We start from the raw sequence: 27024 nt of genomic DNA, 5'->3' as shown, positions 1-27024 counted from the left end.
GAGGGTATGTATTCTATAGGGTTAAGTAAAAGGAAGGATGTGTTGATCAGTGTTTGCAGCTGTCATTTAAGGAGAATGAAACGTAGTGTGGGAGACTATCTATAAATGAAGACATTAGCCTGGGGTGGGTGGGTTGAGTGGCAGGGTGGGAGGGAAACAATCTTCCAGAGGCTACCTGTTTGCATAGCAGTGGGACAGCTGAAATGAAGGTCTGTGTATTTTCTTGCAAGACTGGGGCAGATATACTCTAAAATCAGGCTAAAGGAAAGAGATATATTGGCATCAGATTGGCCTGTAAAAAAATTAAAGGAATGGGGAGGGAATATCTATGGACATTTGAGCTAAGGGAGATAAGACAAAGGTATTCATGTAGGGGAATAAAACCATTAACCCCTTAATGACCGAGGACGTGCAGGGTACGTCCTAAAAAAAAAGGCAGTTAACGCCTGAGGACGTACCCTGCACGTCCTCGGTGTGGAAAGCAGCTGGAAGCGATCCTGCTCGCTTCCAGCTGCTTTCCGGTTATTGCAGTGATGCCTCGATATGGAGGCATCCTGCAATAACCTCACATGGCCATCCGATGCAGAGAGAGCCACTCTGCACGTGCACGGGGCGGGAGCGGGTGGGAACCGCTACACTACGGAAAATGTTTTAATAAATGTGGCCTAATCTTGTTTGTGCAAAAGCACAAAAAGTGATCATGGAGGGGTGGGGGGTTGGTTTTGTGTGGGGGGAAGCTACACTACAGAAACGTTTTAATAAATGTAAAAAAAAAAACAATTTTTTCTTCTAAACTGGGTACTGGCAGACAGCTGCCAGTACCCAAGATGGCGCCCATTAAGTTAGAGTGGGAGGGTTATAGAGCTGTTTAGGGGGGATCAGTGAGGTTGGGGTCTAAGGGAGGATCGTACACATCAGCATATGTAAATATGCTTCTTTTTTTAAAAAAAAAAAAAAAGGGCCAAATACCTTTTATTTTAGTACTGGCAGAGTTTCTGCCAGTACTTAAGATGGCGGGGACAATTGTGGGGTGGGGGAGGGAAGAGAGCTGTTTGGGAGGGATCAGGGGGTCTGATGTTTCAGGTGGGAGGCTGAGCTCTACACTAAATCTAATATTAACCCTGCAAGCTCCCTACAAGCTACCTAATTAACCCCTTCACTGCTAGCCATAATACACGTGTGATGCGCAGCGGCATTTAGCGGCCTTCTAAATACCAAAAAGCAATGCCAAAGCCATATATGTCTGCTATTTCTGAACAAAGGGGATCCCAGAGAAGCATTTACAACCATTTGTGCCATAACTGCACAAGCTGTTTGTAAATGATTTCAGTGAGAAACCTAAAATTGTGAAAAATGTAACTTTTTTTTTTATTTGATCGCATTTGGCGGTGAAATGGTGGCATGAAATATACCAAAATGGGCCTAGATCAATACTTGGGGTTGTCTACTACACTACACTAAAGCTAAAATTACCCCAAAAAGCTCCCTACATGCTCCCTAATTAACCCCTACACTGCTGGGCATAATACACGTGTGGTGCGCAGTGGCATTTAGTGGCATTCTAATTACCAAAAAGCAACACCAAAGCCATATAAGTCTGCTATTTATGAACAAAGGGGATCCCAGAGAAGAATTTACAACCATTTGTGCCATAATTGCACAAGCTGTTTGTAAATAATGTCAGTGAGAAACCTAAAGTTTGTGAAAAAATTTGTGAAAAAGTGAACGATTTTTTTTATTTGATCGCATTTGGCGGTGAAATGGTGGCATGAAATATACCAAAATGGGCCTAGATCAATACTTTGGGTTGTCTACTAAAAAAAAATATATACATGTCAATGAATATTCAGAGATTCCTAAAAGATATCAGTGTTCTAATGTAACTAGCGCTAATTTTGAAAAAAAAAAATGGTTTGGAAATAGCAAAGTGCTACTTGTATTTATGGCCCTATAACTTGCAAAAAAAAGCAAAGAACATGTAAACATTGGGTATTTCAAAACTCAGGACAAAATTTAGAAACTATTTAGCATAGGTGTTTTTTGGTGGTTGTAGATATGTAACAGATTTTGGGGGTCAAAGTTAGAAAAAGTGTTTATTTTTTTTAATTTTTCCTCATATTTTATAATTTTTTTATAGTAAATTATAAGATATGATGAAAATAATGGTATCTTTAGAAAGTCCATTTAATGGCGAGAAAAACGGTATATAATATGTGTGGGTACAGTAAATGAGTAAGAGGAAAATTACAGCTAAACACAAACACTGCAGAAATGTAAAAATAGCCTTGGTCCCAAACGGACAGAAAATGGAAAAGTGCTGTGGTCATTAAGGGGTTAAACAAAGTACAAAAAAGATATATGGACCTTAGCTGGTTAAACTAACTTTTAACATAATGGTCAGACATAATGGTGATAAAATATGCATTTAAAATAATAAAAACAAAACAATTTGGTTCCAGACTGTAGTGCATTACTGCTCCTTAAACAAAGGATACCAAGTGAATGAAGCAAATTTGATAACAGAAGTAAAATGGAAAGTTGTTTCAAATTCTATGCTCTGCCTGAATCATGAAATAAAAAGTGTGGGATTTATTGCCCTTTAAACCCTATAAATGCATCTTACAAGAGATTTTCTTTATTTTTTTCTACTTTTTTCATATAATCCCTTATCTAGTGTTCACCTCTTGCATTTTATAACCACTTGTCTAGTTGCCACTCTTGCACTGTTTACTGCTCTCAAGTTATATCCTTGCTCCATACAGCTACTTCTCTGTGTGTTTCACTCTTATTTATATAACCACTTCTCATGTGCTACTTTGTTAGAGCTTTTCTTATATAGCTTTCTCTGAAGAGCTCTTATTCTTCCTCCACGTAACTGCCCAATTAAAATCTTACCTTGCTCCAATTTTTTTTTTACAATCACTTTTTTGGATTCTCCATTTATAGTTGGTTACCTCTATTGAAGTGCTACCATTGTTTATGTATTCATATAATTATTCCTGTTTCTAACTGCACCCAGGCTTACCCTAAAAATCTTGTTTTATAGGGAAGATCCCTGGCATGTAGCCAAGCTGGTGAAATCGTATCTTCAACAGCACAACATTCCACAGCGGGAAGTTGTTGACTCCACTGGGCTTAACCAATCTCACCTCTCTCAACACCTTAACAAGGGCACACCCATGAAGACCCAAAAACGAGCAGCTCTCTACGCTTGGTATGTGGGCAAGCAAAGAGACATTGCTAAACGTAAGTATGAGGGACAAGAAGTGTTATGAAACAGAGTACAGATTTGTCTATGACGGGTTAAATACACCTAAATTATCAATGACATTAAGCAAAAAATAGTAATAAAAACAAAATACTTTGTTAAAAGGTTTATTTTTTATTAATATATTTTGATAAGTTATTAGAGTTTAGAAATATGGTCACCTTTTTGTCCTCTCCACACTACAGATCAAGTGGGAGATGGAACAAAGCTCTGAAATCTCGTGGTTTGGATTTCTAACTAGTAATTGGCATACTGATATCCTCTTTCCCTAACACCTGTCTGTTTCCATGGGTTTAGAGTTCACACATGCAGGGCAAGGTATGCTGTCTGATGACCTATCCTGTGAAGAGACACCATGCAAAAAGATGAGAAGGAACCGCTTTAAATGGGGTCCTGCTTCACAGCACATCTTATTCCAGGCCTATGAGAGGCAGAAGAATCCTAGCAAGGAGGAGCGTGAAGCCCTGGTAGAGGAATGCAACAGGTAATATAGTCAGATGGATAACAGGAACACATGGTGTTACAAGTAAAGGGTTATTACAAAGGGATAAATAAGGAGGATTTAATGTACAACTCCAATTCCAAAAAAGTTGAGACAGTATGGAAAATGCAAAAAAACAAACAAAAAGAGTCATTTGAAAATTCAATTCACCCTATACTATATTGAAAACATATTGTTAACACATTTATTTGATGTTTTAGTTTTTTAATTTAATGTATTTTTGAAAATATACATTCATTTTAAATATGATGAATGCAACATGTTCCAAAAAAGTTGGGACAGAGGCAATTTAGGACTAATAGTGATGTGACATAAGAAGGTGATGTGAAACAGGTAAGGCAACCGTGTAATCATAGTATATAAGGAGTCTCCAAAAAAGGCCTAGTCCTTCAAGAGCAAGGATGGGTTGAGGCTCGCCAATCTGCCAACAGATGCGTCAGTGAATAATCCAACACTTTGAGAACAATATTGCCCAAAGCCATTTCACCATCTACACTGCACAATATAATTAAAATATTCAAGGAATCTGGTCAAATCTCGGTGCGTAAAGGGCAAGGCCGGAAACCACTTCTGAATGCGTACAGGGAGTGCAGAATTATTAGGCAAGTTGTATTTTTGAGGATTAATTTTATTATTGAGCAAGAACCATGTTCTCAATGAACCAAAAAAACTCATTAATATCAAAACTGAATAGTTTTGGAAGTAGTTTTTAGTTTGTTTTTAGTTATAGCTATTTTAGGGGGATATCTGTGTGTGCAGGTGACTATTACTGTGCATAATTATTAGGCAACTTAACAAAAAACAAATATATACCCATTTCAATTATTTATTTTTACTAGTGAAACCAATATAACATCTCAACATTCACAAATATACATTTCTGAGATTCAAAAACAAAACAAAAACAAATCAGTGACCAATATAGCCACCTTTCTTTGCAAGGACACTCAAAAGCCTGCCATCCATGGATTCTGTCAGTGTTTTGATCTGTTCACCATCAACATTGAGTGCAGCAGCAACCACAGCCTCCCAGACACTGTTCAGAGAGGTGTACTGTTTTCCCTCCTTGTAAATCTCACATTTGATGATGGACCACAGGTTCTCAATGGGGTTCAGATCAGGTGAACAAGGAGGCCATGTCATTAGATTTTCTTCTTTTATACCCTTTCTTGCCAGCCACGCTGTGGAGTACTTGGACGAGTGTGATGGAGCATTGTCCTGCATGAAAATCATGTTTTTCTTGAAGGATGCAGACTTCTTCCTGTACCACTGCTTGAAGGTGTCTTCCAGAAACTGGCAGTAGGACTGGGAGTTGAGCTTGACTCCATCCTCAACCCGAAAAGGCCCCACAAGCTCATCTTTGATGATACCAGCCCAAACCAGTACTCCACCTCCACCTTGCTGGCGTCTGAGTCGGACTGGAGTTCTCTGCCCTTTACCAATCCAGCCACGGGCCCATCCATCTGGCCCATCAAGACTCACTCTCATTTCATCAGTCCAGAAAACCTTAGAAAAATCAGTCTTGAGATATTTCTTGGCCCAGTCTTGACGTTTCAGCTTGTGTGTCTTGTTCAGTGGTGGTCGTCTTTCAGCCTTTCTTACCTTGGCCATGTCTCTGAGTATTGTGCTTTTGGGCACTCCAGTGATGTTGCAGCTCTGAAATATGACCAAACTGGTGGCAAGTGGCATCTTGGCAGCTGCACGCTTGACTTTTCTCAGTTCATGGGCAGTTATTTTGCGCCTTGGTTTTTCCACACGCTTCTTGCGACCCTGTTGACTATTTTGAATGAAACGCTTGATTGTTCGATGATCACGCATCAGAAGCTTTGTATCCCTCTGCAAGATATCTCACTATTTTTGACTTTTCTGAGCCTGTCAAGTCCTTCTTTTGACCAATTTTGCCAAAGGAAAGGAAGTTGCCTAATAATTATGCACACCTGATATAGGGTGTTGATGTCATTAGACCACACCCCTTCTCATTACAGAGATGCACATCACCTAATATGCTTAATTGGTAGTAGGCTTTCGAGCCTATACAGCTTGGAGTAAGACAACATGCATAAAGAGGATGATGTGGTCAAAATACTCATTTGCCTAATAATTCTGCACACAGTGTATGATCACCGATCCTTCAGATATCACTGTCTCAAAAACTGTCATGAGTCCATAATGGATAGTCTGACATGGGCTCAGGAATACTTTGGTAAACCTTTGTCAGTCAACATCATTAGCCGCTGCATCCACACTGTCCAGAAGCGATGCCGACCTCTCTAGGCTTGGTCTCATCTGAGATAGACAGTAGCACAATGGAATCGTGTTTTGTGGTACGACGAGTCAACATTTCAAATAGTTTTTGGAAAAAGAGCCGTCATGTTCTCCGGGCCAAAGAGGAAAAGGACCATTCAAGCTGTTATCAGCGTCAGGTCTAAAAGCCAGCGTTCTTCATGGTATGGGGGTGTCAGTGCCCATGGCATGGGTAACTTGCACATCTATGAGGGCACCATTAATGCGAAAGATGTGTATTTATTTTGGAGCAACATATACTACAATCCAGATGTTATCTTTTCCAGGGACGTCCCTGCTTTTTCAAGCAACAGCAAACCACATTCTTACTGGATTACAAGCGCATGGTTGCGTAAGCAGAGAGTGCGGGTGCTAGCATGGCCTCCTTGCAGTCCTGACTTGTCTCCGATTGAGAATGTGTGGCGCATTATGAAGCGCAAAATAAGGCAACGAAGGCCCCATACAGTTGCACAGCTGAAGAATGCATAATGGATGAATGGAGAAAATTCTGCTTGCTAAACTTAACCAACTTATGTCTTCAGTGCCCAAACGCTTAATAAGTGTTATTAAAAGAAAAAGTGATGTTACACAGTGTTAAACAGTCGACTGTCCTAACTGTTTTGGAGTGTGTTGCAGTCATCAGATTTGAAATTAGTTTGTTTTTTTTTAAAAATACATTAAATTCACAAAGTAATACATCAAATTTACGCCTAGATTTAGAGTTCTGCGTTAGCCGTCAAAACCAGCATTAGGGGCTCCTAACGCTGGTTTTGGTCGCCCGCTGGTATTTAGAGTCAGTCAGGAAAGGGTCTAACGCTCACTTTGCAGCTGCGACTTTTCCATACCGCAGATCCCCCTACGCCATTTGCGTATCCTATCTTTTCAATGGGATCTTCCTAACGCCGGTATTTAGAGTCTTGGCTAAAGTGAGCGTTAGAAATCTAACGACAAAACTCCAGCCGCAGAGAAAAGCCAGGAGTTAAGAGCTTTCTGGGCTAACGCCGGTTCATAAAGCTCTTAACTACTGTGCTCTAAAGTACACTAACACCCATAAACTACCTATGTACCCCTAAACCGAGGCCCCCCCACATCGCCGCCACTCTAATAAAAAAAAACATAATTTATGCTTACCTGATAAATTTATTTCTCTTGTAGTGTATCCAGTCCACGGATCATCCATTACTTGAGGGATATTCTCATTCCCAACAGGAAGTTGCAAGAGGACACCCACAGCAGAGCTGTAATATAGCTCCTCCCCTAACTGTCATAGCCAGTCATTCGACCGAAAACAAGCCGAGAAAGGAGGAACCATAGGGTGTAGTGGTTACTGTAGTTTAAATTTAAAAATTACCTGCCTTAAAATGACAGGGCGGGCCGTGGACTGGATACACTACAAGAGAAATAAATTTATCAGGTAAGCATAAATTATATTTTCTCTTGTTAAGTGTATCCAGTCCACGGATCATCCATTACTTGTGAGATACCAATACCAAAGCTAAAGTACACGGATGAAGGGAGGGACAAGGCAGGAACTTAAATGGAAGGAACCACTGCCTGTAAAACCTTTCTCCCAAATATACCCTCCGAAGAAGCAAAAGTATCAAATTTGTAAAATTTTGAAAAAGTATGAAGCGAAGACCAAGTTGCCGCCTTGCAAATCTGTTCAACAGAAGCCTCATTTTTAAAGGCCCAAGTGGAAGCCACAGCTCTAGTGGAATGAGCTGTAATCCTTTCAAGAGGCTGCTGTCCAGCAGTCTCATAGGCTAAGCGGATTAAGCTTCTTAGCCAAAAAGAAAAAGAGGTTGCCAAAGCCTTTTGACCTCTCCTCTGTCCAGAGTAGACAACAAACAAAGCAGATGTTTGACGAAAATCTTTAGTAGCTTGTAAGTAAAACTTTAAAGCACAGACCACGTCCAGATTGTATAACACAAGGATGGAACCACAATCTCTTGATTGATATTCTTGTTAGATACCACCTTAGGTAAGAACCCAGGTTTGGTACGCAGGACTACCTTATCCATATGAAAAATCAGATAAGGAGAATCACATTGTAAGGCAGATAGCTCAGAGACTCTACGAGCCGAGGAAATAGCTACCAAAAAGAACTTTCCAAGATAAAGGTTTATCTATGGAATGAAGAGGTTCAAACGGAACTCCTTGAAGAACCTTAAGAACCAAGTTTAAGCTCCATGGTGGAGCAACAGGTTTAAACACAGGCTTGATTCAAACTAAAGCCTGAGAAAATGCCTGAACGTCTGGAACATCTGCCAGACGCTAGTGCAAAAGAATAGACAGAGCAAAAATCTGTCCCTTTAAGAAACTAGCTGACAATCCTTTTTCCAAACCTTCTTGGAGAAAAGATAAAATCCTAGGAATCCTGACCTTACTCCATGAGTAACCCTTGGATTCACACCAATAAAGATATCTACACCATACCTTATGGTAAATTTTCCTGGTGACAGGCTTTCGTGCCTGTATTAAGGTATCAATAACTGACTCGGAGAAGCCACATTTTGATAAAATCAAGCATTCAATCTCCAGGCAGTCAGCCTCAGAGAAATTAGATTTGGATGGTTGAAAGGACCCTGAAGTAGAAGGTCCTGTCTCAGAGGCAGAGACCATGGTGGAAAGGATGACATGTCCACTAGATCTGCATACCAGGTCCTGCGTGGCCACGCAGGTGCTATCAGAATCACTGATGCTCTCTCCTGCTTGATCTTGGCAATCAGTCGAGGGAGCAGAGGAAACGGTGGAAACACAAAAGCCAGGTTGAAAGACCAGGGCGCTGCTAGAGTATCTATCAGTGTCGCCTTGGGATCCCTGGACCTGGATCCGTAACACGGAAGCTTGGCATTCTGGCGAGACGCCATGAGATCCAGTTCTGGTTTGCCCCAACGGAGAATAAGTTGTGCAAATACCTACGGATGGAGTTCCCACTCTCCCGGATGAAAAGTCTGACGACTTAGAAAATCCGCCTCCCAGTGCTCTACACCTGGGATATGGATAGCTGATAGGTGGCAAGAGTGAATCTCTGCCCAGTGAATTATTTTTGAAACTTCTAACATCTCTAGGGAACTTCTTGTTCCCCCTCGATGGTTGATGTAAGCTACAGTCGTGATGTTGACCGACTGAAATCTGATGTACCTCAGAGTTGCTAACTGAGGCCAAACCTGAAGAGCCTTGAATATCACTCTTAGTTCCTGAATATTTATTGGAAGGAGAGACTCCTCCTGAGTCCACGATCCCTGAGCCTTCAGGGAGTTCCAGACTGCACCCCAACCTAGAAGGCTGGCATTTGTTGTTACAATAGTCCAATCTGGCCTGCGAAGGTCATACCTTTGGACAGATGGACCCGAGATAGCCACCAGGGAAGAGGATCCCTGGTCTCTTGGTCCAGATTCAGTTGAGGGGCCAAATCTGTGTAATCCCCGCTCCACTGACTGAGCCTACATAGTTGCAGCGGTCTGAGATGTAAGCGTGCAAACGGCACTATGTCCATTGCCGCTACCATTAAGCCGATTACTTCCATACACTGAGCCACCAAAGGGCGCGGAATGGAATGAAGAACCCGACAGGAATTTAGAAGCTTTGATAACCTGGACTCCGTCAAGGTAAATTTTCATTTCTACAGAATCTATCAGAGTCCCTAGAAAGGAAACTCTTGTGAGTGGGGATAGAGAACACTTTTCCTCGTTCACTTTCCACCCATGCGACCTCAGAAATGCCAGTACTACGTCCGTATGAGACTTGGCAATTTGGAAGTTTGACGCCTGTATCAGGATGTCGTCTAAATAAGGGGCTACTGCTATGCCCCGCGGCCTTAGGACCGCCAAAAGCGACCCTAGAACCTTTGTAAAGATTCTTGGGGCTGTAGCTAATCCAAAGGGAAGAGCTACAACTGGTAATGCCTGTCTTGAAAGGCAAACCTGAGAAACCGATGATGATCTTTGTGTATCGGAATGTGAAGATAAGCATCCTTTAGATCCACTGTAGTCATATATTGACCCTCCTGGATCAGTGGTAGGATGGTACGAATAGTTTCCATCTTGGACAGAACTTTGAGGAATTTGTTTAAGATCTTTAGATCCAAAATCGGTCTGAAGGTTCCCTCTTTTTTGGGAACCACAAACAGATTTGAGTAAAAACCCTGTTCCTATTCCTCCTTTGGAACTGGATGGATCACTCCCATAACTAGGAGGTCTCGTACACATTGTAAGAATGCCTCACTCTTTATCTGGTTTGCAGATAATCGTGAAAGGTGAAATCTCCCTTTTGGGGGGGAAGCTTTGAAGTCCAGAAGATATCCCTGGGATATATCCCTGGGATATAATTTCCAACGCCCAGGGATCCTGAACATCTCTTGCCCACGCCTGAAGGGAATGTTAAGTAGCTTAGATTTTAAAGTCACGTCAGCTGACCATGATTTAAGCCATAGCGCTCTGCGCGCCTGTATAGCAAAACCAGAATTCTTAGCCGTTAGTTTATTCAAATGAACAATGGCATCAGAAATAAAATAATTGGCTAGCTTAAGTGCTCTAAGTTTGCCAAGTATGTCATCCAATGGAGTCTCTACCTGTAAAGCCTCTTCCAGAGACTCAAACCAGTACGCCGCAGAAGCAGTGACAGGGGCAATGCATGCAATGGGCTGTAGGATAAAACCTTGTTGAATAAATATTTTCTTAAGTTAACCTTCTAATTTTTTATCCATTGGATCTAAAAAAGCACAACTGTCCTCGACAGGGATAGTAGTACGCTTTGCTAGAGTAGAAACTGCTCCCTCCACCTTAGGGACTGTCTGCCATAAGTCCTGTGTGGTGGCGTCTATTGGAAAACATTTTTCTAAAAATAGGAGGGGAAGAGAACGGCACACCTGGTCTATCCCATTCCTTATTAATAATTTCTGTAAACCTTTTAGGTATTGGAAAAACATCAGTACACACCGGCACTGCAAAGCATTTATCCCGTCTACAAAATTTCTCTGGCACTGCAATGGTATCACAGTCATTCAGAGCTGCTAAAACCTCCCTAAGTAACACGCGGAGGTGTTCAAGCTTAAATTTAAATGTAGAAATATTAGAATCAGGTATCTTTCCTGAGTCATTAACATCACCCACTGACTGAAGCTCTCCCTCCTCAGCTTCTGCATATTGTGAGGCAGTATCAGACATGGTTCTTAAAAGCGTCAGTATGCTCTGCATTTTGTCTCACCACAGAGCTATCTCGCTAACCTCTAAGTTCAGGTAGTCTGGCTAATACCGCTGACAGTGTATTATCCATGACTGCCGCCATGTCTTGTAAAGTAAACGCTATGGGTTCCCTAGATGTACTTGGCGCCATTTGAGCAGGAGTCCCTTGGGCGGGAGTCAAAGGGTCTGACACGTGGGGAGAGTTAGTCGGCATAACTTTCCCCTCGTCAGATTCCTCTGGTGATAATTTTTTTTAAAAACAGAATATGATCTTTATTGCATAAAATGAAATCAGTACATTTGGTACACATTCTAAGAGGGGGTTCCACCATGGCTTTTAAACATAATGAACAAGGAGTTTCTTCTATGTCAGACATGTTTATACAGACTAGCAATGAGACTAGCAAGCTTGGAAAACACTTTAAATCAAGTTAACAAGCAAATATAAAAAAACGGTACTGTGCCTTTAAGAGAAACAAATGTTGTCAGAATTTGAAAAACAGTGAAAAAATGCAGTAAATCAAACGAAATTTTTACAGTGTATGTAATAGGCTAGCAGAGCATTGCATCCACTTGCAAATGGATGATTAACCCCTTAGTTTAAAAAACGGATCAAAAAAACGAAATAGACGTTTTTGTTTTGTTTTTTTTGGGGTTTTTTTGTTTTTTTTTTTGTTTTTTTAACAGTCACAACCAACTGCCACAGCAAGCTGTGGTCCTACCTTCCCCAATAAACGACTTTGGAAAGCCTTTGAGCCATTTAGAGATGTCCTATATCACATACAGGGGACTCCTGAGGGAAGCTGGATGTCACAGTTTGTAATTTTAACTGCACCAACTGTAACTTTTATACTATAACAGTGGAAAGCCTCAGTAAAACTGTTTCTAGTCAAAATTTAAGCCAGCCATGTGGAAAAAACTAGGCCCCAATAAAGTTTTATCACCAATGCATATATAAAAACGATTAAACATGCCAGCAAACGTTTATATTGCAATATCATAAGGGTATTACCCCTGGGAGTAAGCATGATACCAGTCGTTATTAAATCACTGTATTCAGGCTTAACTTACATTAATCCGGTATCAGCAGCATTTTCTAGTGTTTTCCATCTCTAGAAAAAATTATAACTGCACATACCTGATAGCAGAATAAACTGCACGCCATTCTCTCGCTGAAGTTACCTCATCTGTGTAATCCCCTCAGACATATGTGAGAATAGCAATGGATCTTAGTTACAACCTGCTAAGATCATAGAAACCTCAGGCAGATTCTTCTTCTATTTACTGCCTGAGATAAAATAGCACAACTCCGGTACTATTTAAAAATAACAAACTTTTGATTGAAGAAAATAAACTAACTATATTTAACCACTCTCTCCTACAACATCCTAGCTTGTTGAGAGTTGCAAGAGAATGACTGGCTATGACAGTTAGGGGAGGAGCTATATTACAGCTCTGCTGTGGGTGTCCTCTTGCAACTTCCTGTTGGAAATGAGAATATCCCACAAGTAATGGATGATCCGTGGACTGGATACACTTAACAAGAGAAATGTAACCCTTAATCTGCCGACCGCACACCGCCACAACCTACATTATCCCTATGTACCCCTAATCTGCTGCCCCTAACACCGCCGACCCCTATATTATATTTATTAACCCCTAATCTGCCGCCCCCAACGTCGCCGCCACCTACCTACAATTTTTAACCCCTAATCTGCCGACCGGACCTCACCGCTACTATAATAAAGTTATTAACCCCTAATCCGCCTCACTCCCGCCTCAATAACCCTATAATAAATAGTATTAACCCCTAATCTGCCCTCCCTAACATCACCAACACCTAACTTCAAGTATTAACCCCTAATCTGCCGACCGAACCTCACCGCTACTCTAATAAATTTATTAACCCCTAAAGCTAAGTCTAACCCTAACACTAACACCCCCCTAAATTAAATATAATTTTTATCTAACAAAATAAATTAACTCTTATTAAATAAATTATTCCTATTTAAAGCTAAATACTTACCTGTAAAATAAACCCTAATATAGCTACAATATAAATTATAATTATATTGTAGCTATTTTAGGATTAATATTTATTTTACAGGTAACTTTGTATTTATTTTAACCAGGTACAATAGCTATTAAATAGTTAATAACTATTTAATAGCTACCTAGTTAAAATAATTACAAAATTACCTGTAAAATAAATCCTAACCTAAGTTACAATTAAACCTAACACTATCAATAAATTAATTAAATAAAATACCTACAATTATCTACAATTAAACCTAACACTACACTATCAATAAATTAATTAAATAAAATACCTACAATTATCTACAATTAAACCTAACACTACAATCAATAAATTAATTACATACAAATACCTACAAATAAATAGAATTAAATAAACTAACTAAAGTACAAAAAATAAAAAAAGAACTGTTACAAAAAATAAAAAAATAATTTACAAACATTATAAAAATATTACAACAATTTTAAGCTAATACAACTACTCTAAGCCCCCTAATAAAATAACAAAGCCCCCCAAAATAAAAAAATGCCCTACCCTATTCTAAAATAAAAATAGAAAAGCTCTTTTACCTTACCAGCCCTTAAAAGGGCCTTTTGCGGGGCATGCCCCAAAGAATTCTGCTCTTTTGCCTGTAAAAAAAACCATACAATACCCCCCCAACATTACAACCCACCACCCACATACCCCTAATTGAACCCAAACCCCCCTTAAATAAACCTAACACTAAGCCCCTGAAGATCTCCCTACCTTATCTTCACCACGCTGGGTATCACCAATCCGTCCTGAAGAGGCTCCGAAATCTTCATCCAAGCCCAAGCGGGGGCTGAAGAGGTCCATCATCGGGCTGAAGAGGTCCATCATTCGACTTAAGTCTTGATCCAAGCGGGGGCTGAAGAGATCCATCATCCGGCTGAAGTCTTGATCCAAGCGGGGGCTGAAGAGATCCATCATCCGGCTGAAGTCTTCTATCAAGCGGCATCTTCAATCTTCTTTCTTCCGGATCCATCTTCATCCCGCCGACGCGGAACATTCATCCTGGCCGACGATTTCACGACGAATGACGGTTCCTTTAAGGGACGTCATCCAAGATGGCGTACCTCGAATTCCGATTGGCTGATAGGATTCTATCAGCCAATCGGAATTAAGGTAGGAAAATTCTGATTGGCTGATGGAATCAGCCAATCAGATTCAAGTTCAATCCGATTGACTGATCCAATCAGCCGATCATATTGAGCTTGCATTCTATTGGCTGATCAGAACAGCCAATAGAATGCGAGCTCAATCTGATTGGCTGATTGGATCAGCCAATCAGATTGAACTTGAATCTGATTGGCTGATTCCATCAGCCAATCAGAATTCGAGGGACGCCATCTTGGATGATGTCCCTTAAAGCAGGGGTGTCCAAACTTTGCTCTCCAGAGGTTTTGGAACTACATTTCCGATGATGCTCAGCCAGCATTTTATCTAGCTGAGCATCATGGGAAATGTAGTTCCAAAACCTCTGGAGAGCAAAGTTTGGACAGCCCTGCTTTAAAGGAACCGTCATTCATCGGGAAGTCGTCGGCCAGGATGGATGTTCCGCGTTGGCGGGATGAAGATGGATCCGGAAGAAAGAAGATTGAAGATGCTGCTTGATAGAAGACTTTAGCCGGATGATGGATCTCTTCAGCCCCCGCTTGGATCAAGACTTCAGCCGGATGATGGATCTCTTCAGCCCCCGCTTGGATCAAGACTTCAGCCGGATGATGGACCACTTCAGCCCGATGATGGACCTCTTCAGCCCCCGCTTGGGCTTGGATGAAGATTTCAGAGCCTCTTCTGGACGGATCGGTGATACCCGGCGTGGTGAAGATAAGGTAGGGAGATCTTCAGGGGCTTATTGTTAGGTTTATTTAAGGGGGGTTTGGGTTAGATTAGGGGTATGTGGGTGGTGGGTTGTAATGTTGGGGGGGTATTGTATGTTTTTTTTTACAGGCAAAAGAGCAGAATTCTTTGGGGCATGCCCTGCAAAAGGCCCTTTTAAGGGCTGGTAAGGTAAAAGAGCTTTTCTATTTTTATTTTAGAATAGGGTAGGGCATTTTTTTATTTTGAGGGGCTTTGTTATTTTATTAGGGGGCTTAGAGTAGGTGTAATTAGCTTAAAATTGTTGTAATATTTTTATAATGTTTGTAAATTATTTTTTTATTTTTTGTAACTTAGTTCTTTTTTTATTTTTTGTACTTTAGTTAGTTTATTTAATTGTATTTATTTGTAGGTATTTGTATGTAATTAATTTATTGATTGTGTAGTGTTAGGTTTAATTGTAGATAATTGTAGGTATTTTATTTAATTCATTTATTGATAGTGTAGTGTTAGGTTTAATTGTAGATAATTGTAGGTATTTTATTTAATTAATTTATTGATAGTGTAGTGTTAGGTTTAATTGTAACTTAGGTTAGGATTTATTTTACAGGTAATTTTGTAATTATTTTAACTAGGTAGCTATTAAATAGTTATTAACTATTTAATAGCTATTGTACCTGGTTAAAATAAATACAAAGTTACCTGTAAAATAAATATTAATCCTAAAATAGCTACAATATAATTATAATTTATATTGTAGCTATATTAGGGTTTATTTTACAGGTAAGTATTTAGCTTTAAATAGGAATAATTTATTTAATAAGAGTTAATTTATTTCGTTAGATAAAAATTATATTTAACTTAGGGGGGTATTAGTGTTAGACTTAGCTTTAGGGGTTAATACATTTATTAGAGTAGCGATGAGGTCCGGTCGGCAGATTAGGGGTTAATACTTGAAGTTAGGTGTCGGTGATGTTAGGGAGGGCAAATTAGGGGTTAATAATATTTATTATAGGGTTATTGAGGCGGGAGTGAGGCGGATTAGGGGTTAATAACTTTATTATAGTAGCGGTGAGGTCCGGTCGGCAGATTAGGGGTTAATAATTGTAGGTAGGTGGCTGCGACGTTGGGGGCGGCAGATTAGGGGTTAATAAATATAATATAGGGGTCGGCGGTGTTAGGGGCAGCAGATTAGGAGTACATAGGGATAATGTAGGTTGCGGCGGTGTACGGAGCGGCAGATTAGGGGTTAATAATAATATGCAGGGGTCAGCGATAGCGGGGGTGGCAGATTAGGGGTTAATAAGTGTAAGATTAGGGGTGTTTAGACTCGGGGTACATGTTAGGGTGTTAGGTGCAGACTTAGGAAGTGTTTCCCCATAGGAAACAATGGGGCTGCGTTAGGAGCTGAACGCTGCTTTTTTGCAGGTGTTAGATTTTTTTCAAGCTCAAACGGCCCCATTGTTTCCTATGGGGGAATAGTGCACAAGCACGTTTTTGAAGCTGGCCGCGTCCGTAAGCACCGCTGGTATTTAGAGTTGCAGTGGCGGTAAATTTAGCTCTACGCTCCCTTTTTGGAGCCTAACGCAGCCCTTCTGTGAACTCTAAATACCAGCGGTATTTAAAAGGTGCGGGGGGAAAAAAAACATGCGTAGCTAACGCACCCCTTTGGCCGCAGAACTCTAAATCTAGTGGAATGTGTTAATAATCACCGAGATTACGAGTTTGCGGTAACAGGGGTGCGTTGCTAACGAGCATTTTTTTTTTCAACGCTCCCTTAAGACAACGCTGGTATTACGGTTTTTTTAAACCCGGCGTTAGCCACAAAAAGGTGAGCGTAGAGCAAAATTTAACTCCACATCTCACCTCAATACCAGCGCTGCTTACGGTAGCGGTGAGCTGGCAAAACATGCTCGTGCACGATTTCCCCATAGGAGTCAATGGGGCAGATCGGGCTGAAAAAAAGCCTAACACCTGCAAAAAAGCAGCGTTCATCTTCTAACGCAGCCCCATTGATTCCTATGGGGAAATACTTTTTATGTCTACACCTAACACCCTAACATGAACCCCGAGTCTAAACACCCCTAATCTTACACTTCTCTGCCGCCCCCGACATCGTTGCCACCTACATTATATTATTAACCCCTAATCTGCTGCTCCGGACACCGCTGCCACCTACATTATACTTATGAACCCCTAATCTGATGCCCCCAACATCGCCGGACCCTACATTATATTTATTAACTAACTATTAGTTATATTGTAGCTATCTTATGGTTTATTTTACAGGTAAGTATTTAGTTTTAAATAGAAATAATTCATTTAATTGTAGTAATTTAATTTTGCTTTATTTAAATTATATTTAAGTTAGGGGGGTGTTAGACTTAGGTTTAGACTTAGGTTTAGGGGTTAATAAATTTAATATAGTAGCGGCAACATTGGGGGCGGCAGATTAGGGGTTAATAAATGTAGGTAGGTGTCGGCGATGTTAGGGATGGCAGATTTGGGGTTAATAAAATTTAACTAGTGTTTGCGAAGTGGGGGTGCGTTGGTTTAGGGGTTAATATATTTATTAAAGTGGCGGCGATGTCCGGTTGGCAGCTTAGGGGTTAAAAACTTTATTTAAGTGTTTCCGATGTGGGGGGGGGGGGCTCGGTTTAGGGGTTAATAGGTAGTTTATGGGTGTTAGTGTACTTTTTAGCACTTTAGGTAAGAGTTTTATGTTACGGCGTTAGCCCATAAAACACTTAACTACTGACTTTTAAATGCGGTAGGAGTCTTGACAGGAGAGGGTGTACCGCTCACTTCTTCCAAGACTCGTAATACCGGCTTTAGGCAAATCAAATAATGTGTTAATAATAACCGAGATTACGAGTTTTGCGGTAACAGGGGTGCGTTGCTAACGAGCATTTTTTTCAACGCTCCCTTAAGACAACGCTGGTATTACGTTTTTTTTTAAACCCGGCGTTAGCCTCAAAAAGGTGAGCGTAGAGCAAAATTTAGCTCCACATCTAACCTCAATACCAGTGCTGCTTACGGTAGCAGTGAGCTGGCAAAACATGCTCGTGCACGATTTCCCCATAGGAATCAATGGGGCAGATCGGGCTGAAAAAAACCCTGCAAAAAAGCAGCGTTCAGCTTCTAACGCAGCCCCATTGATTCCTATGGGGAAATACTTTTTATGTCTACACCTAACACCCAAACATGAACCCAGAGTCTGAACACCCCTAATCTTACACTTATTAACCCCTAATCTGCCGCCCCCGACATCGTCGCCACCTACATTATATTATTAAACCCTAATCTCCCGCTCCGGACACCGCCGCCACCTACATTATACTTATGAACCCCTAATCTGATGCCCCCAACATCACCGAACCCTACATTATATTTATTAACCCCTAATCTGCCCCCCCAACGTCGCCCCAACCTACCTACAATTATTAACCCCTAATCTGCCGCCCCATCGTCGCCGCTACTATATTAAATTTATTAACCCCTAAACCTAAGTCTAACCCTAACACCCCCTAACTTAAATATAATTTAAATAAATGTAAAGAAAATAACTACAATTAAATAAATTAATCCTATTTAAAACTAAATACTTACCAATAAAATAAACCCTAAGCTAACTACAATATAACTAATAGTTACATTGTAGCTAGCTGAGGATTTATATTTATTTTACAGGCAACTTTGTATTTATTTTAACTAGGTACAATAGTTATTAAATAGTTATTAACTATTTAATAACTTCCTAGTTAAAATAAAGACAAATATACCTGTAAAATAAACCCTAACTTAAGTTACAATTATACCTAACACTACACTATCATTAAAAAACCACCACCCACACACCCAACCCTACTCTAAAACCCACCCAATCCCCCCTTAATAAAACCTAACACTACCTGCAAAAAAGCAGCGTTCAGCTTCTAATGCAGCCCCATTGATTCCTATAGGGAAATACTTTTTATGTCTACACCTAACACCCTAACATGAACCCCGAGTCTAAACACCCCTAATCTTACACTTATCTGCCGCCCCCGACATCGTCGCCACCTACATTATATTATTAACCCCTAATCTGCCGCTCCGGACACCGCTGCCACCTACATTATACTTATGAACCCTTAATCTGATGCCCCCAACATCGCTGGACCCTACATTATATTTATTAACTAACTATTAGTTATATTGTAGCTATCTTATGGTTTATTTTACAGGTAAGTATTTAGTTTTAAATAGGAATAATTCATTTAATTGTAGTAATTTAATTTTGTTTTATTTAAATTATATTTAAGTTAGGGGGGGTGTTAGACTTAGTTCTAGACTTAGGTTTAGGGGTTTATAAATTTAATATAGTAGCGGCAATGTTGGGGGCGGCAGATTAGGGGTTAATAAATGTAGGTAGGTGTCGGCGATGTTAGGGACAGCAGATTAGGGGTTAATAAAATTTAACTAGTGTTTGCGAGGCGGGAGTGCGGCGGTTTAGGGGTTAATATATTTATTAAAGTGGCGGTGATGTCCGGTCGGCAGCTTAGGGGTTAAAAACTTTATTTAAGTGTTTCCGATGGGGGGGGGGGCTCGGTTTAGGGGATAATAGGTAGTTTATGGGTGTTAGTGTACTTTTTAGCACTTTAGTTAAGAGTTTTATGTTACGGCGTTAGCCCATAAAACACTTAACTACTGACTTTTAAATGCGGTAGGAGTCTTGACAGGAGGGTGTACCGCTCACTTCTTCCAAGATTCGTAATACCGGCGTTAGGCAAATCCCATTAACAAGATAGGATACGCAATTTACGTAAGGGGATTTGCGGTAAGCTCGAGTCGTGGAAGAAAAGTGAGCGGTACACCTGTACCTGCCAGACTCGTAATACCAGCGGGCGTTAAAAAGCAGCGTTGGGACCTCTCAACGCTGCTTTTTAAGGCTGACGCAAGACTCGTAATCTAGCAGAATGTGTTTTCAATATAGTACAGTAGTACAGGGTGAATTGAATTTTCAAATGACTCTTTTTGTTTTTTTGCATCTTCCATACTGTCCCAACTTTTTGTGAATAAGGGTTGTTAGTAAAGGATTTATGTTAGCTATCTTGGGTATGTGTAAAGAATAGGCTGTAAATTTATTCCACCTCACAATCACCTAGATTATGAGTTTTGCGGTACGGCTATACCGCTGAAAAATTGGCCATTGCGCATGGAATGGCCAGTAACGCATATTACGAGTTGCGCCGGTATAGGCTGTAACGCAAGCATTTTAGCCTTAACGCAACCCTCCATTCTGCACTCATAAAATGACATTTGAGTGCAGGATTTTCCATAGCGCTGTATTACAGATTGTGCGGTCTGGCTAAAATGCTTGCGTTATAGCCTATACACGATCCATTCCAGTAGTTATGGATTTTGCTAAACAAAAATGTTTCACAAAGCTCATAACTAAAATGTTACAAAATACACTAACACCCATAAACGACCTATTAACCCCTAAACCGCCACCCTCCCGCATCGCAAACACTATATTAAACCTATTAACCTCTAATCTGCCGCCCACCCACATCGCTGACACTAAAATAGACCTATTAACCCCAAAACCGCCGTTCCCTGACATCACCAACACTAAATAAAGCTATTAACCCCTAAACCGCCAGCCCCCCACATCGCAACTAATAAACTAAACCTATTAACCCCGAAACTGCCAGACCCCCACATCGCAAAACACTAAATTAAACTATTAACCCCTAAACCTAACACCCCACAAACTTTAAATTAAAAATTACAATATAACTATCTTAAAATAAATAAAAACTTGCCTGTGAAATAAAAAAAAACTAAGATTAAACTATAAATTAACCTAACATAACTATTCTAATAAAATTAAAAAAAAACTACCAATTAAAAAACCTAAATTACATGATTAAAAAAACCTAACACTAGGAAAAAATAAAAACCTAAATTACAAATTTAAAAAAACCTAATACTACGAAAAAAATTACAAAATCTAACATTACAAAAAATAATAAAGACTAAAATTACGAAAAATAAAAAAACTAAGATTACAAAAATAATAAACAAAATTATCAAAAATAAAAACAATTACACTTAATTTAATAGCCCTATTAAAAAAAGCCCCCTCAAAATAAAAACACCCCCTAACCTACAATAAACTACCAATAGCCCTTAAAAAGGGCCTTTTGTAGGGCATTGCCCTAAGTTAAACAGCTCTTTTACCGACAAAAAATTACAAAGTCCCCCCAACAGTAAAACCCTCCACCCAACCAACCCCCCAAAATAAAAAACCTAAGTCTACATAAAACCTAAGCTACCCATTGCCCCTAAAGGGGCATTTGTATGGGCATTGCCCTTAAAAGGGCATTCAGCTCTTTTACTGCCCTTAAAAGGACATTATAGTGCCCATCCCTAGTCTAAAAAAAATAAACCACCCAAAGAAATTAAAAAAAGCCTAACACTATTCCCATAAAATCTACTCACGGTTCCTAAAGTCCAGACATCCATCTTAATCCTGGCGGCGAGAAGTCTTCATCCAGTCGACGACATCTTCATCCATCGCGGGGCCATCTTCTTTCTTCATCCCGGTGTCGCGGAGCTGTGGAGGCACGGAGCTTCTTTGCTGGTGGCGCAGAAATCCAGTGTGGAGGATCCTCTTCAAAGGGTTACCGCCGTACACTAAAGCTTGAATGCAAGGTACCTGTTTAAAAATGGGGTACCTTGCATTCCTGTTGGCTGACATTTTCAAATCAGCCAATAGGATGAGAGCTACTGATATCCTATTGGCTGTTCAAATCAGCCAATAGGATTTCAGTACCTCTCATCCTATTGGCTGATTTGAAAATATCAGCCAATAGGAATGCAAGGTACACCATATTTAAACGGGTACCTTACATTTAAGCTTCAGTGTACAGCAGTGACCGTATGAAGAGGATTCTCCACACTAGATGTCCGTGACGATGCTCCGCGCCTTAACAGCTCCGCAAAACCGGGATGAAGAAAGAAGGTGGCCCTGCGATGGATGAAGATATCGCCACCTGGAAAAAGACTTCTCGCTGCCTGGATGAAGATGGATGTCCAGACTTCAGGAACCGTGGCTAGATTTTATGGGGTTAGTGTTATTTATTATTATTTTTAATTTTGGGTGGGTTTTTTTAGATTAGGTATGGGCACTGTAATGTCTGCCCTTTTGCTGAATGCCCTTTTAAAGGACCAGTCAACATTGTAGATTTACATAATTAACAAATGCATGATAAGAAGACAATGCAATAGCACTTAGTCTGAACTTCAAATGAGTAGTAAATTTTTGTTAAATAAATTGCAAGGTTATGTCTATTTCCACTCCCCCTGTACCATGTGACAGCCATCAGCCAATCACAAATGCATATACGTATATGCTGTGAATTCTTGCACATGCTCAGTAGGAGCTGGTGACTCAAAAAGTGCAAATATAAAAAGACTGTGCACATTTTGTTAATGGAAGTTAATTGGAAAGTTGTTTAAAATTACATGCTCTATCTGAATCATGAAGTTTAATTTTGACTTGAGTGTCCCTTTAAGGGCAGTAAAAGAGCTGAATGCCCTTTTAAGGGTAATGCCCATACAAATGCACCTATAGGGGCAATGGGTAGCTTAGGATTTTTTTAGAGTTAGTTTTTTTATTTTGGGGGGTTGGTTGGGTGGGGGGGTTTACTTTTAGGGGTAACTTTGTAATATTTTAATGTAAAAGAGCTGTTTAACTTAGGGCAATGCCCTATAAAAGGCCCTTTTAAGGGCTATTTGTAGTTTATAGTTTGTTAGGTTAGAGGGTGTTTTTACTTTGGGGGGGCTTTTTATTTTTATAGGGCTTTTAAATTAGGTGTAATTGTTTTTATTTTTGATAATTTAATTTAATATTTTTTGTAATCTTAGCGTTTTTTATTTTTTGTATTTTTAGTGTTTATTATTTTTTGTAATGTTAGATTTTTTTTATTTTTTTGGTAGTGTTAGGTTTATTTAAAGGGACACTGAACCCAATTTTTTTCTTTCGTGATTCAGATAGAGCATGAAATTTTAATCAACTTTCTAATTTACTCCTATTATCAATTTTTCTTTGTTCTCTTGCTATCTTTAGCAGGAATGTAAATCTTAGTAGCCAGTCCATTTTAGGTTCAGCACCATGGATAGCGCTTGCTTATTGGAGGCCTACATTTACCCACCAATAAGCAAGCATAACCCAGGTTCCCCATCAAAAATGGGCCGGCTCCTATGCATCACATTCCTGCTTTTTAAATAAAGAAAGCAAGGGAACGAAGAAAAAATTATAATAGGAGTAAATTAGAAAGTTGCATAAAATTGCTAATAATTTTATTAGAATAGTAATGTTAGGTTAATTTATAGTTTAATGTAAGTTTGTTTTTATTTCACAGGTAAGTTTTTTATTTATTTAAAGATAGTTATAGTGTAACTTTTAATTTAAAGTTAGGATGTGTTAGGTTTAGGGGTTAATAGTTTAATTTAGTGTTTTGTGATTTGGGGGTTTATGGGTTAATAGGTTTAGTTTATTAGTAACAATGTGGGGGCGCTGGCGGTTTAGGGTTAATAGGTTTATTTATTAGTTGCGATGTGGGGGGCCGGCGGTTTAGGGGTTAATAGGTTTATTTAGTGTCAGCGATGTCAGGGAGCGGCGGATTAGGGGTTAATACCTTTATTTATGGGTTGGCGATTTCAGGGGCAGCGGTATAGGGGTTAATAGGTTTATTTAGGTGTTAGCAATGCTAGGGGCTGGTGGTTTAGGGGTTAATCACTTTATTTTATGTCAGGGGTGGCGGATTAGGGGTATTTAGAATAGGGGTTTATGTTAGGGTGTTAGGTTTAAACGTAATTTTCTTTCCCCCATAGACATCAATGGGGTTGCATTACGGTGATTTGCCATTCCGCGATCACAGTTTAGTTTTTTTCTAACACTCTCTCCCCATTGATGTCTATAGGGGAAAGCATGCACGAGCACGTAAACTCATCTCTTGGCTTTTGTGCGGTATGGAGCTTAGCGCACCATAACGCACAGCACAAGGAGGTTTTTCAGTAACTTGTAATGGCAACGCTATGGAAAGTGCAGTACGGCTCATTTTATTGCGTTATTTACGCACCCAGGAATAGCGCAAAACTCGTAATCTAGCCGAGTGTTAGTTACTTACTAAAGGTGGAAATTTAAAGCATGGCTTTTATTATATCTGTGATAACTTTTAAGAATTTGTGTAATTTACTGCTGGTAAAGACAAGGGGAAAATGGAAGATAAAGAACATTTTAAGGGCTTTGTGTCTTATTTCAATATGACAGATGTATTCAACAGGGTGGGGCCTTCTGTGTGTAGATCCCACCCATAATAATGTTATTGTCCTGATTTTTTTTTTGTGTTTGATCACAGAGCTGAGTGTTTGCAGAGGGGAGTTTCCCCATCACAGGCTCAGGGGTTGGGCTCCAATTTGGTAACAGAAGTGCGGGTCTATAACTGGTTTGCTAACAGGCGTAAGGAGGAGGCATTTCGACACAAACTGGCAATGGACACATATAGTGGTCAGCAGAGCTCAGCACCTTCTCTCCAACAGCATGATCTTCCCAGTGTCAAAGGGCATGGTAAGTTTGATCTATAACTGTCACTTTTAATGTCCTCTCACTAAATTCTTACTCTTTGGCACTCACGTGATATATTATTTTTATATTTACTGCCTACAGGGAGCCAGTACACACAGGACAACTCAAATGAGAGAGGTGCTTCCATGTTGACAAGTCAGAGCGGCATAACATCACCTGGTCTGGAGCCAAGCCACAGTCTAATGAACAGTGACAGCAAGTTGGTCACTGCAGGTGGTTCCCTTCCCCCAGTCAGCACACTGACTGCTCTACACAGCCTGGACCATGGGCAGCACCAACTAAGCCAGACACAGAACCTGATCATGGCATCCCTCCCCAGTGTTATGACTATTGGCACAGAAGCAGCACTTGGACCAGCGTTCAGCAGTGGTGGCTCTTCCACTCTGGTGATTGGTAATAAAGAGGGGATGGGATTTAGAGCAACCTTGACATAACATGGCTACCTACATAGGCTTAGATTACTTCATGGTTATACCATGACACACCAAATCTTATTATGCAAATCGTTTTATTAATTGCTGCAGCTGACTATTAGCACCTATTAGCCCATTGGAAGTTTGGGCTTCATTTCAAATATCACAAGAGCTTCTGTATTTTTTAAATAATTTCTCTAGCTCTAAAAGTTGTGCTGTCTTGGTCCACCTTGGTAGCACTCAGAAATTAATATATCACACCTTTTAGGGGCAGAGAGAAACCAATCGATAGATAGGGAGAGTACACAGCTTCATTCCTTACTGTTGAGAAATACAACACCTGGCCACCAGGGGGAGGCAAAGACACCCCAGCCAAAGGCTTAAATATTCCTCCCACTTCCTCATTACCACAGTCATTATTTGCCTTTCGTCACGTTAGGAGGTGGCAGAGAAGTGTCAGAAGATTCGGAGAGTCCTGAAAAAGGTTATCTGCCCTTTCGAGATAGGACTGGAGTTTTAAGTAGTCATACAATCTCTCAGTGAGAGTATTGATGAAAGTTAGAGTCTGGAGATGCAGGGAAAGTTTTTCTGCTAACAGCTCCTAAGCAATCAGTGTTGATGAGTTTAACTACCTGCTTTCTCTCTCAAGTCCAGGAGCGCTGCTTTAAGACTGTCACACTTGAGAGGTTCTGTTCCACAGCATGGATCCTGGAGGTAAGATTGTTTCAATTTTTACACATAAAAAGCTATAACAGGGTCACAAGTGTGGCTCCTTTATACCTTGATAGGATCCAGGGTTAATATCCTCTGAAGGGGATTTATTAAACAGTTGGGGTTATTTAATCAGTGTATTCATTATTTACATGCTGCTTTGTGTGATTTTTTCCTGGGCTGATAGACTGTGTGTTTTTGGCTGGAACAAACAGGTTTCACTTTTACGTTTCACTTTAGTTTTTGAAGGTGTTGCACAGCTCCTTTTACTTGCTGTACTTGTAATAACAAGGGAAGTCTTGTCTTGCACTCCATGTGACCGGGTGTGGTCTATGTTCATTTCCTCCTTTCCGGCTGAGACTTGAACCTGAGGAGTTTCCTCTGTTAACTGTCTGGTGCCCCAGCCAGTGGGAGTATAAAGGTGCAGTTTTCTATAATAAAAAACGTTTTTATTTGTGTGCTTTTGTGGCTATAACCTGAGCTATGGAGGACTCTGACATGTTAGAAGGTACTGTAAAACCTAATCACTGAAGGGGGCGCTCAAGATGTAGTATAATCAATAATCTAGAACAAAAGTATATTTGATGGGGCAATGTTAAGCTATCATAGATGAGTATATACACAATAAACAATAAAGGCAGAAAACAGTAAATTCTTAGATACTGTAGTGAAAATACACTTGCAATTGTGAAAAATTAGACAGTCCTTTATACGTTCTTCAAAGGATAACGATTGCTGTAGCGGCTGCCTCTTCCTCACTGGATGGTCCAGGTGGTACTATATAAGATAAAACAGAATGGAGGGGCGCCTCATGTGTGGTATCATCTATTAATTAACAATGAGTCACAGATCTATTGCCAAATGGGTACTCACAAATTTGGAGAGCACACTTATGTGCTGGTAGGGGCGGGCTGCAGAATTAGAAAGGTGTGACAGCTCACCCACTTGAAGGCGCTCTTGGCGTAAGATGGTGGTGCTATAAGGGAGACAAGAAATACGGGCACCACATGTGCAGACTATTAATGGTACAACCACAACAGATTCCTTAATGTGGAGGGTACTCACATATTCCCAGAGCACACCAATGTGCTTGTAGAAGCAGGCTGCGGATTGGTAGAGGTGTGGCAGCTCACTCAAACTC

At 40.2% G+C, this 27024-nt stretch overlaps 1 protein-coding gene across 3 annotated transcripts in view; it reads left to right on the top strand.

The window, feature by feature from the left end:
- HNF1A (HNF1 homeobox A) overlaps positions 1-27024 on the top strand; it is a 177994-nt gene that overhangs the window by 62535 nt on the left and 88435 nt on the right. For all 3 annotated transcript variants that reach the window (XM_053702034.1, XM_053702033.1, XM_053702035.1), the window contains exons 2-5: positions 3047-3246; positions 3566-3752; positions 24533-24741; positions 24841-25152. In XM_053702034.1, coding sequence (XP_053558009.1) covers positions 3047-3246; positions 3566-3752; positions 24533-24741; positions 24841-25152 — 908 coding nt within the window. The remainder of the gene's footprint in view (positions 1-3046; positions 3247-3565; positions 3753-24532; positions 24742-24840; positions 25153-27024) is intronic.

The sequence above is a fragment of the Bombina bombina genome, chromosome 2, assembly GCF_027579735.1.
Source record: "Bombina bombina isolate aBomBom1 chromosome 2, aBomBom1.pri, whole genome shotgun sequence".
Lineage (NCBI taxonomy): Eukaryota > Metazoa > Chordata > Amphibia > Anura > Bombinatoridae > Bombina > Bombina bombina.
The sequence above is the reverse complement of the archived record's forward strand: the minus strand, read 5'-3'. Positions and strand labels throughout refer to the sequence as shown.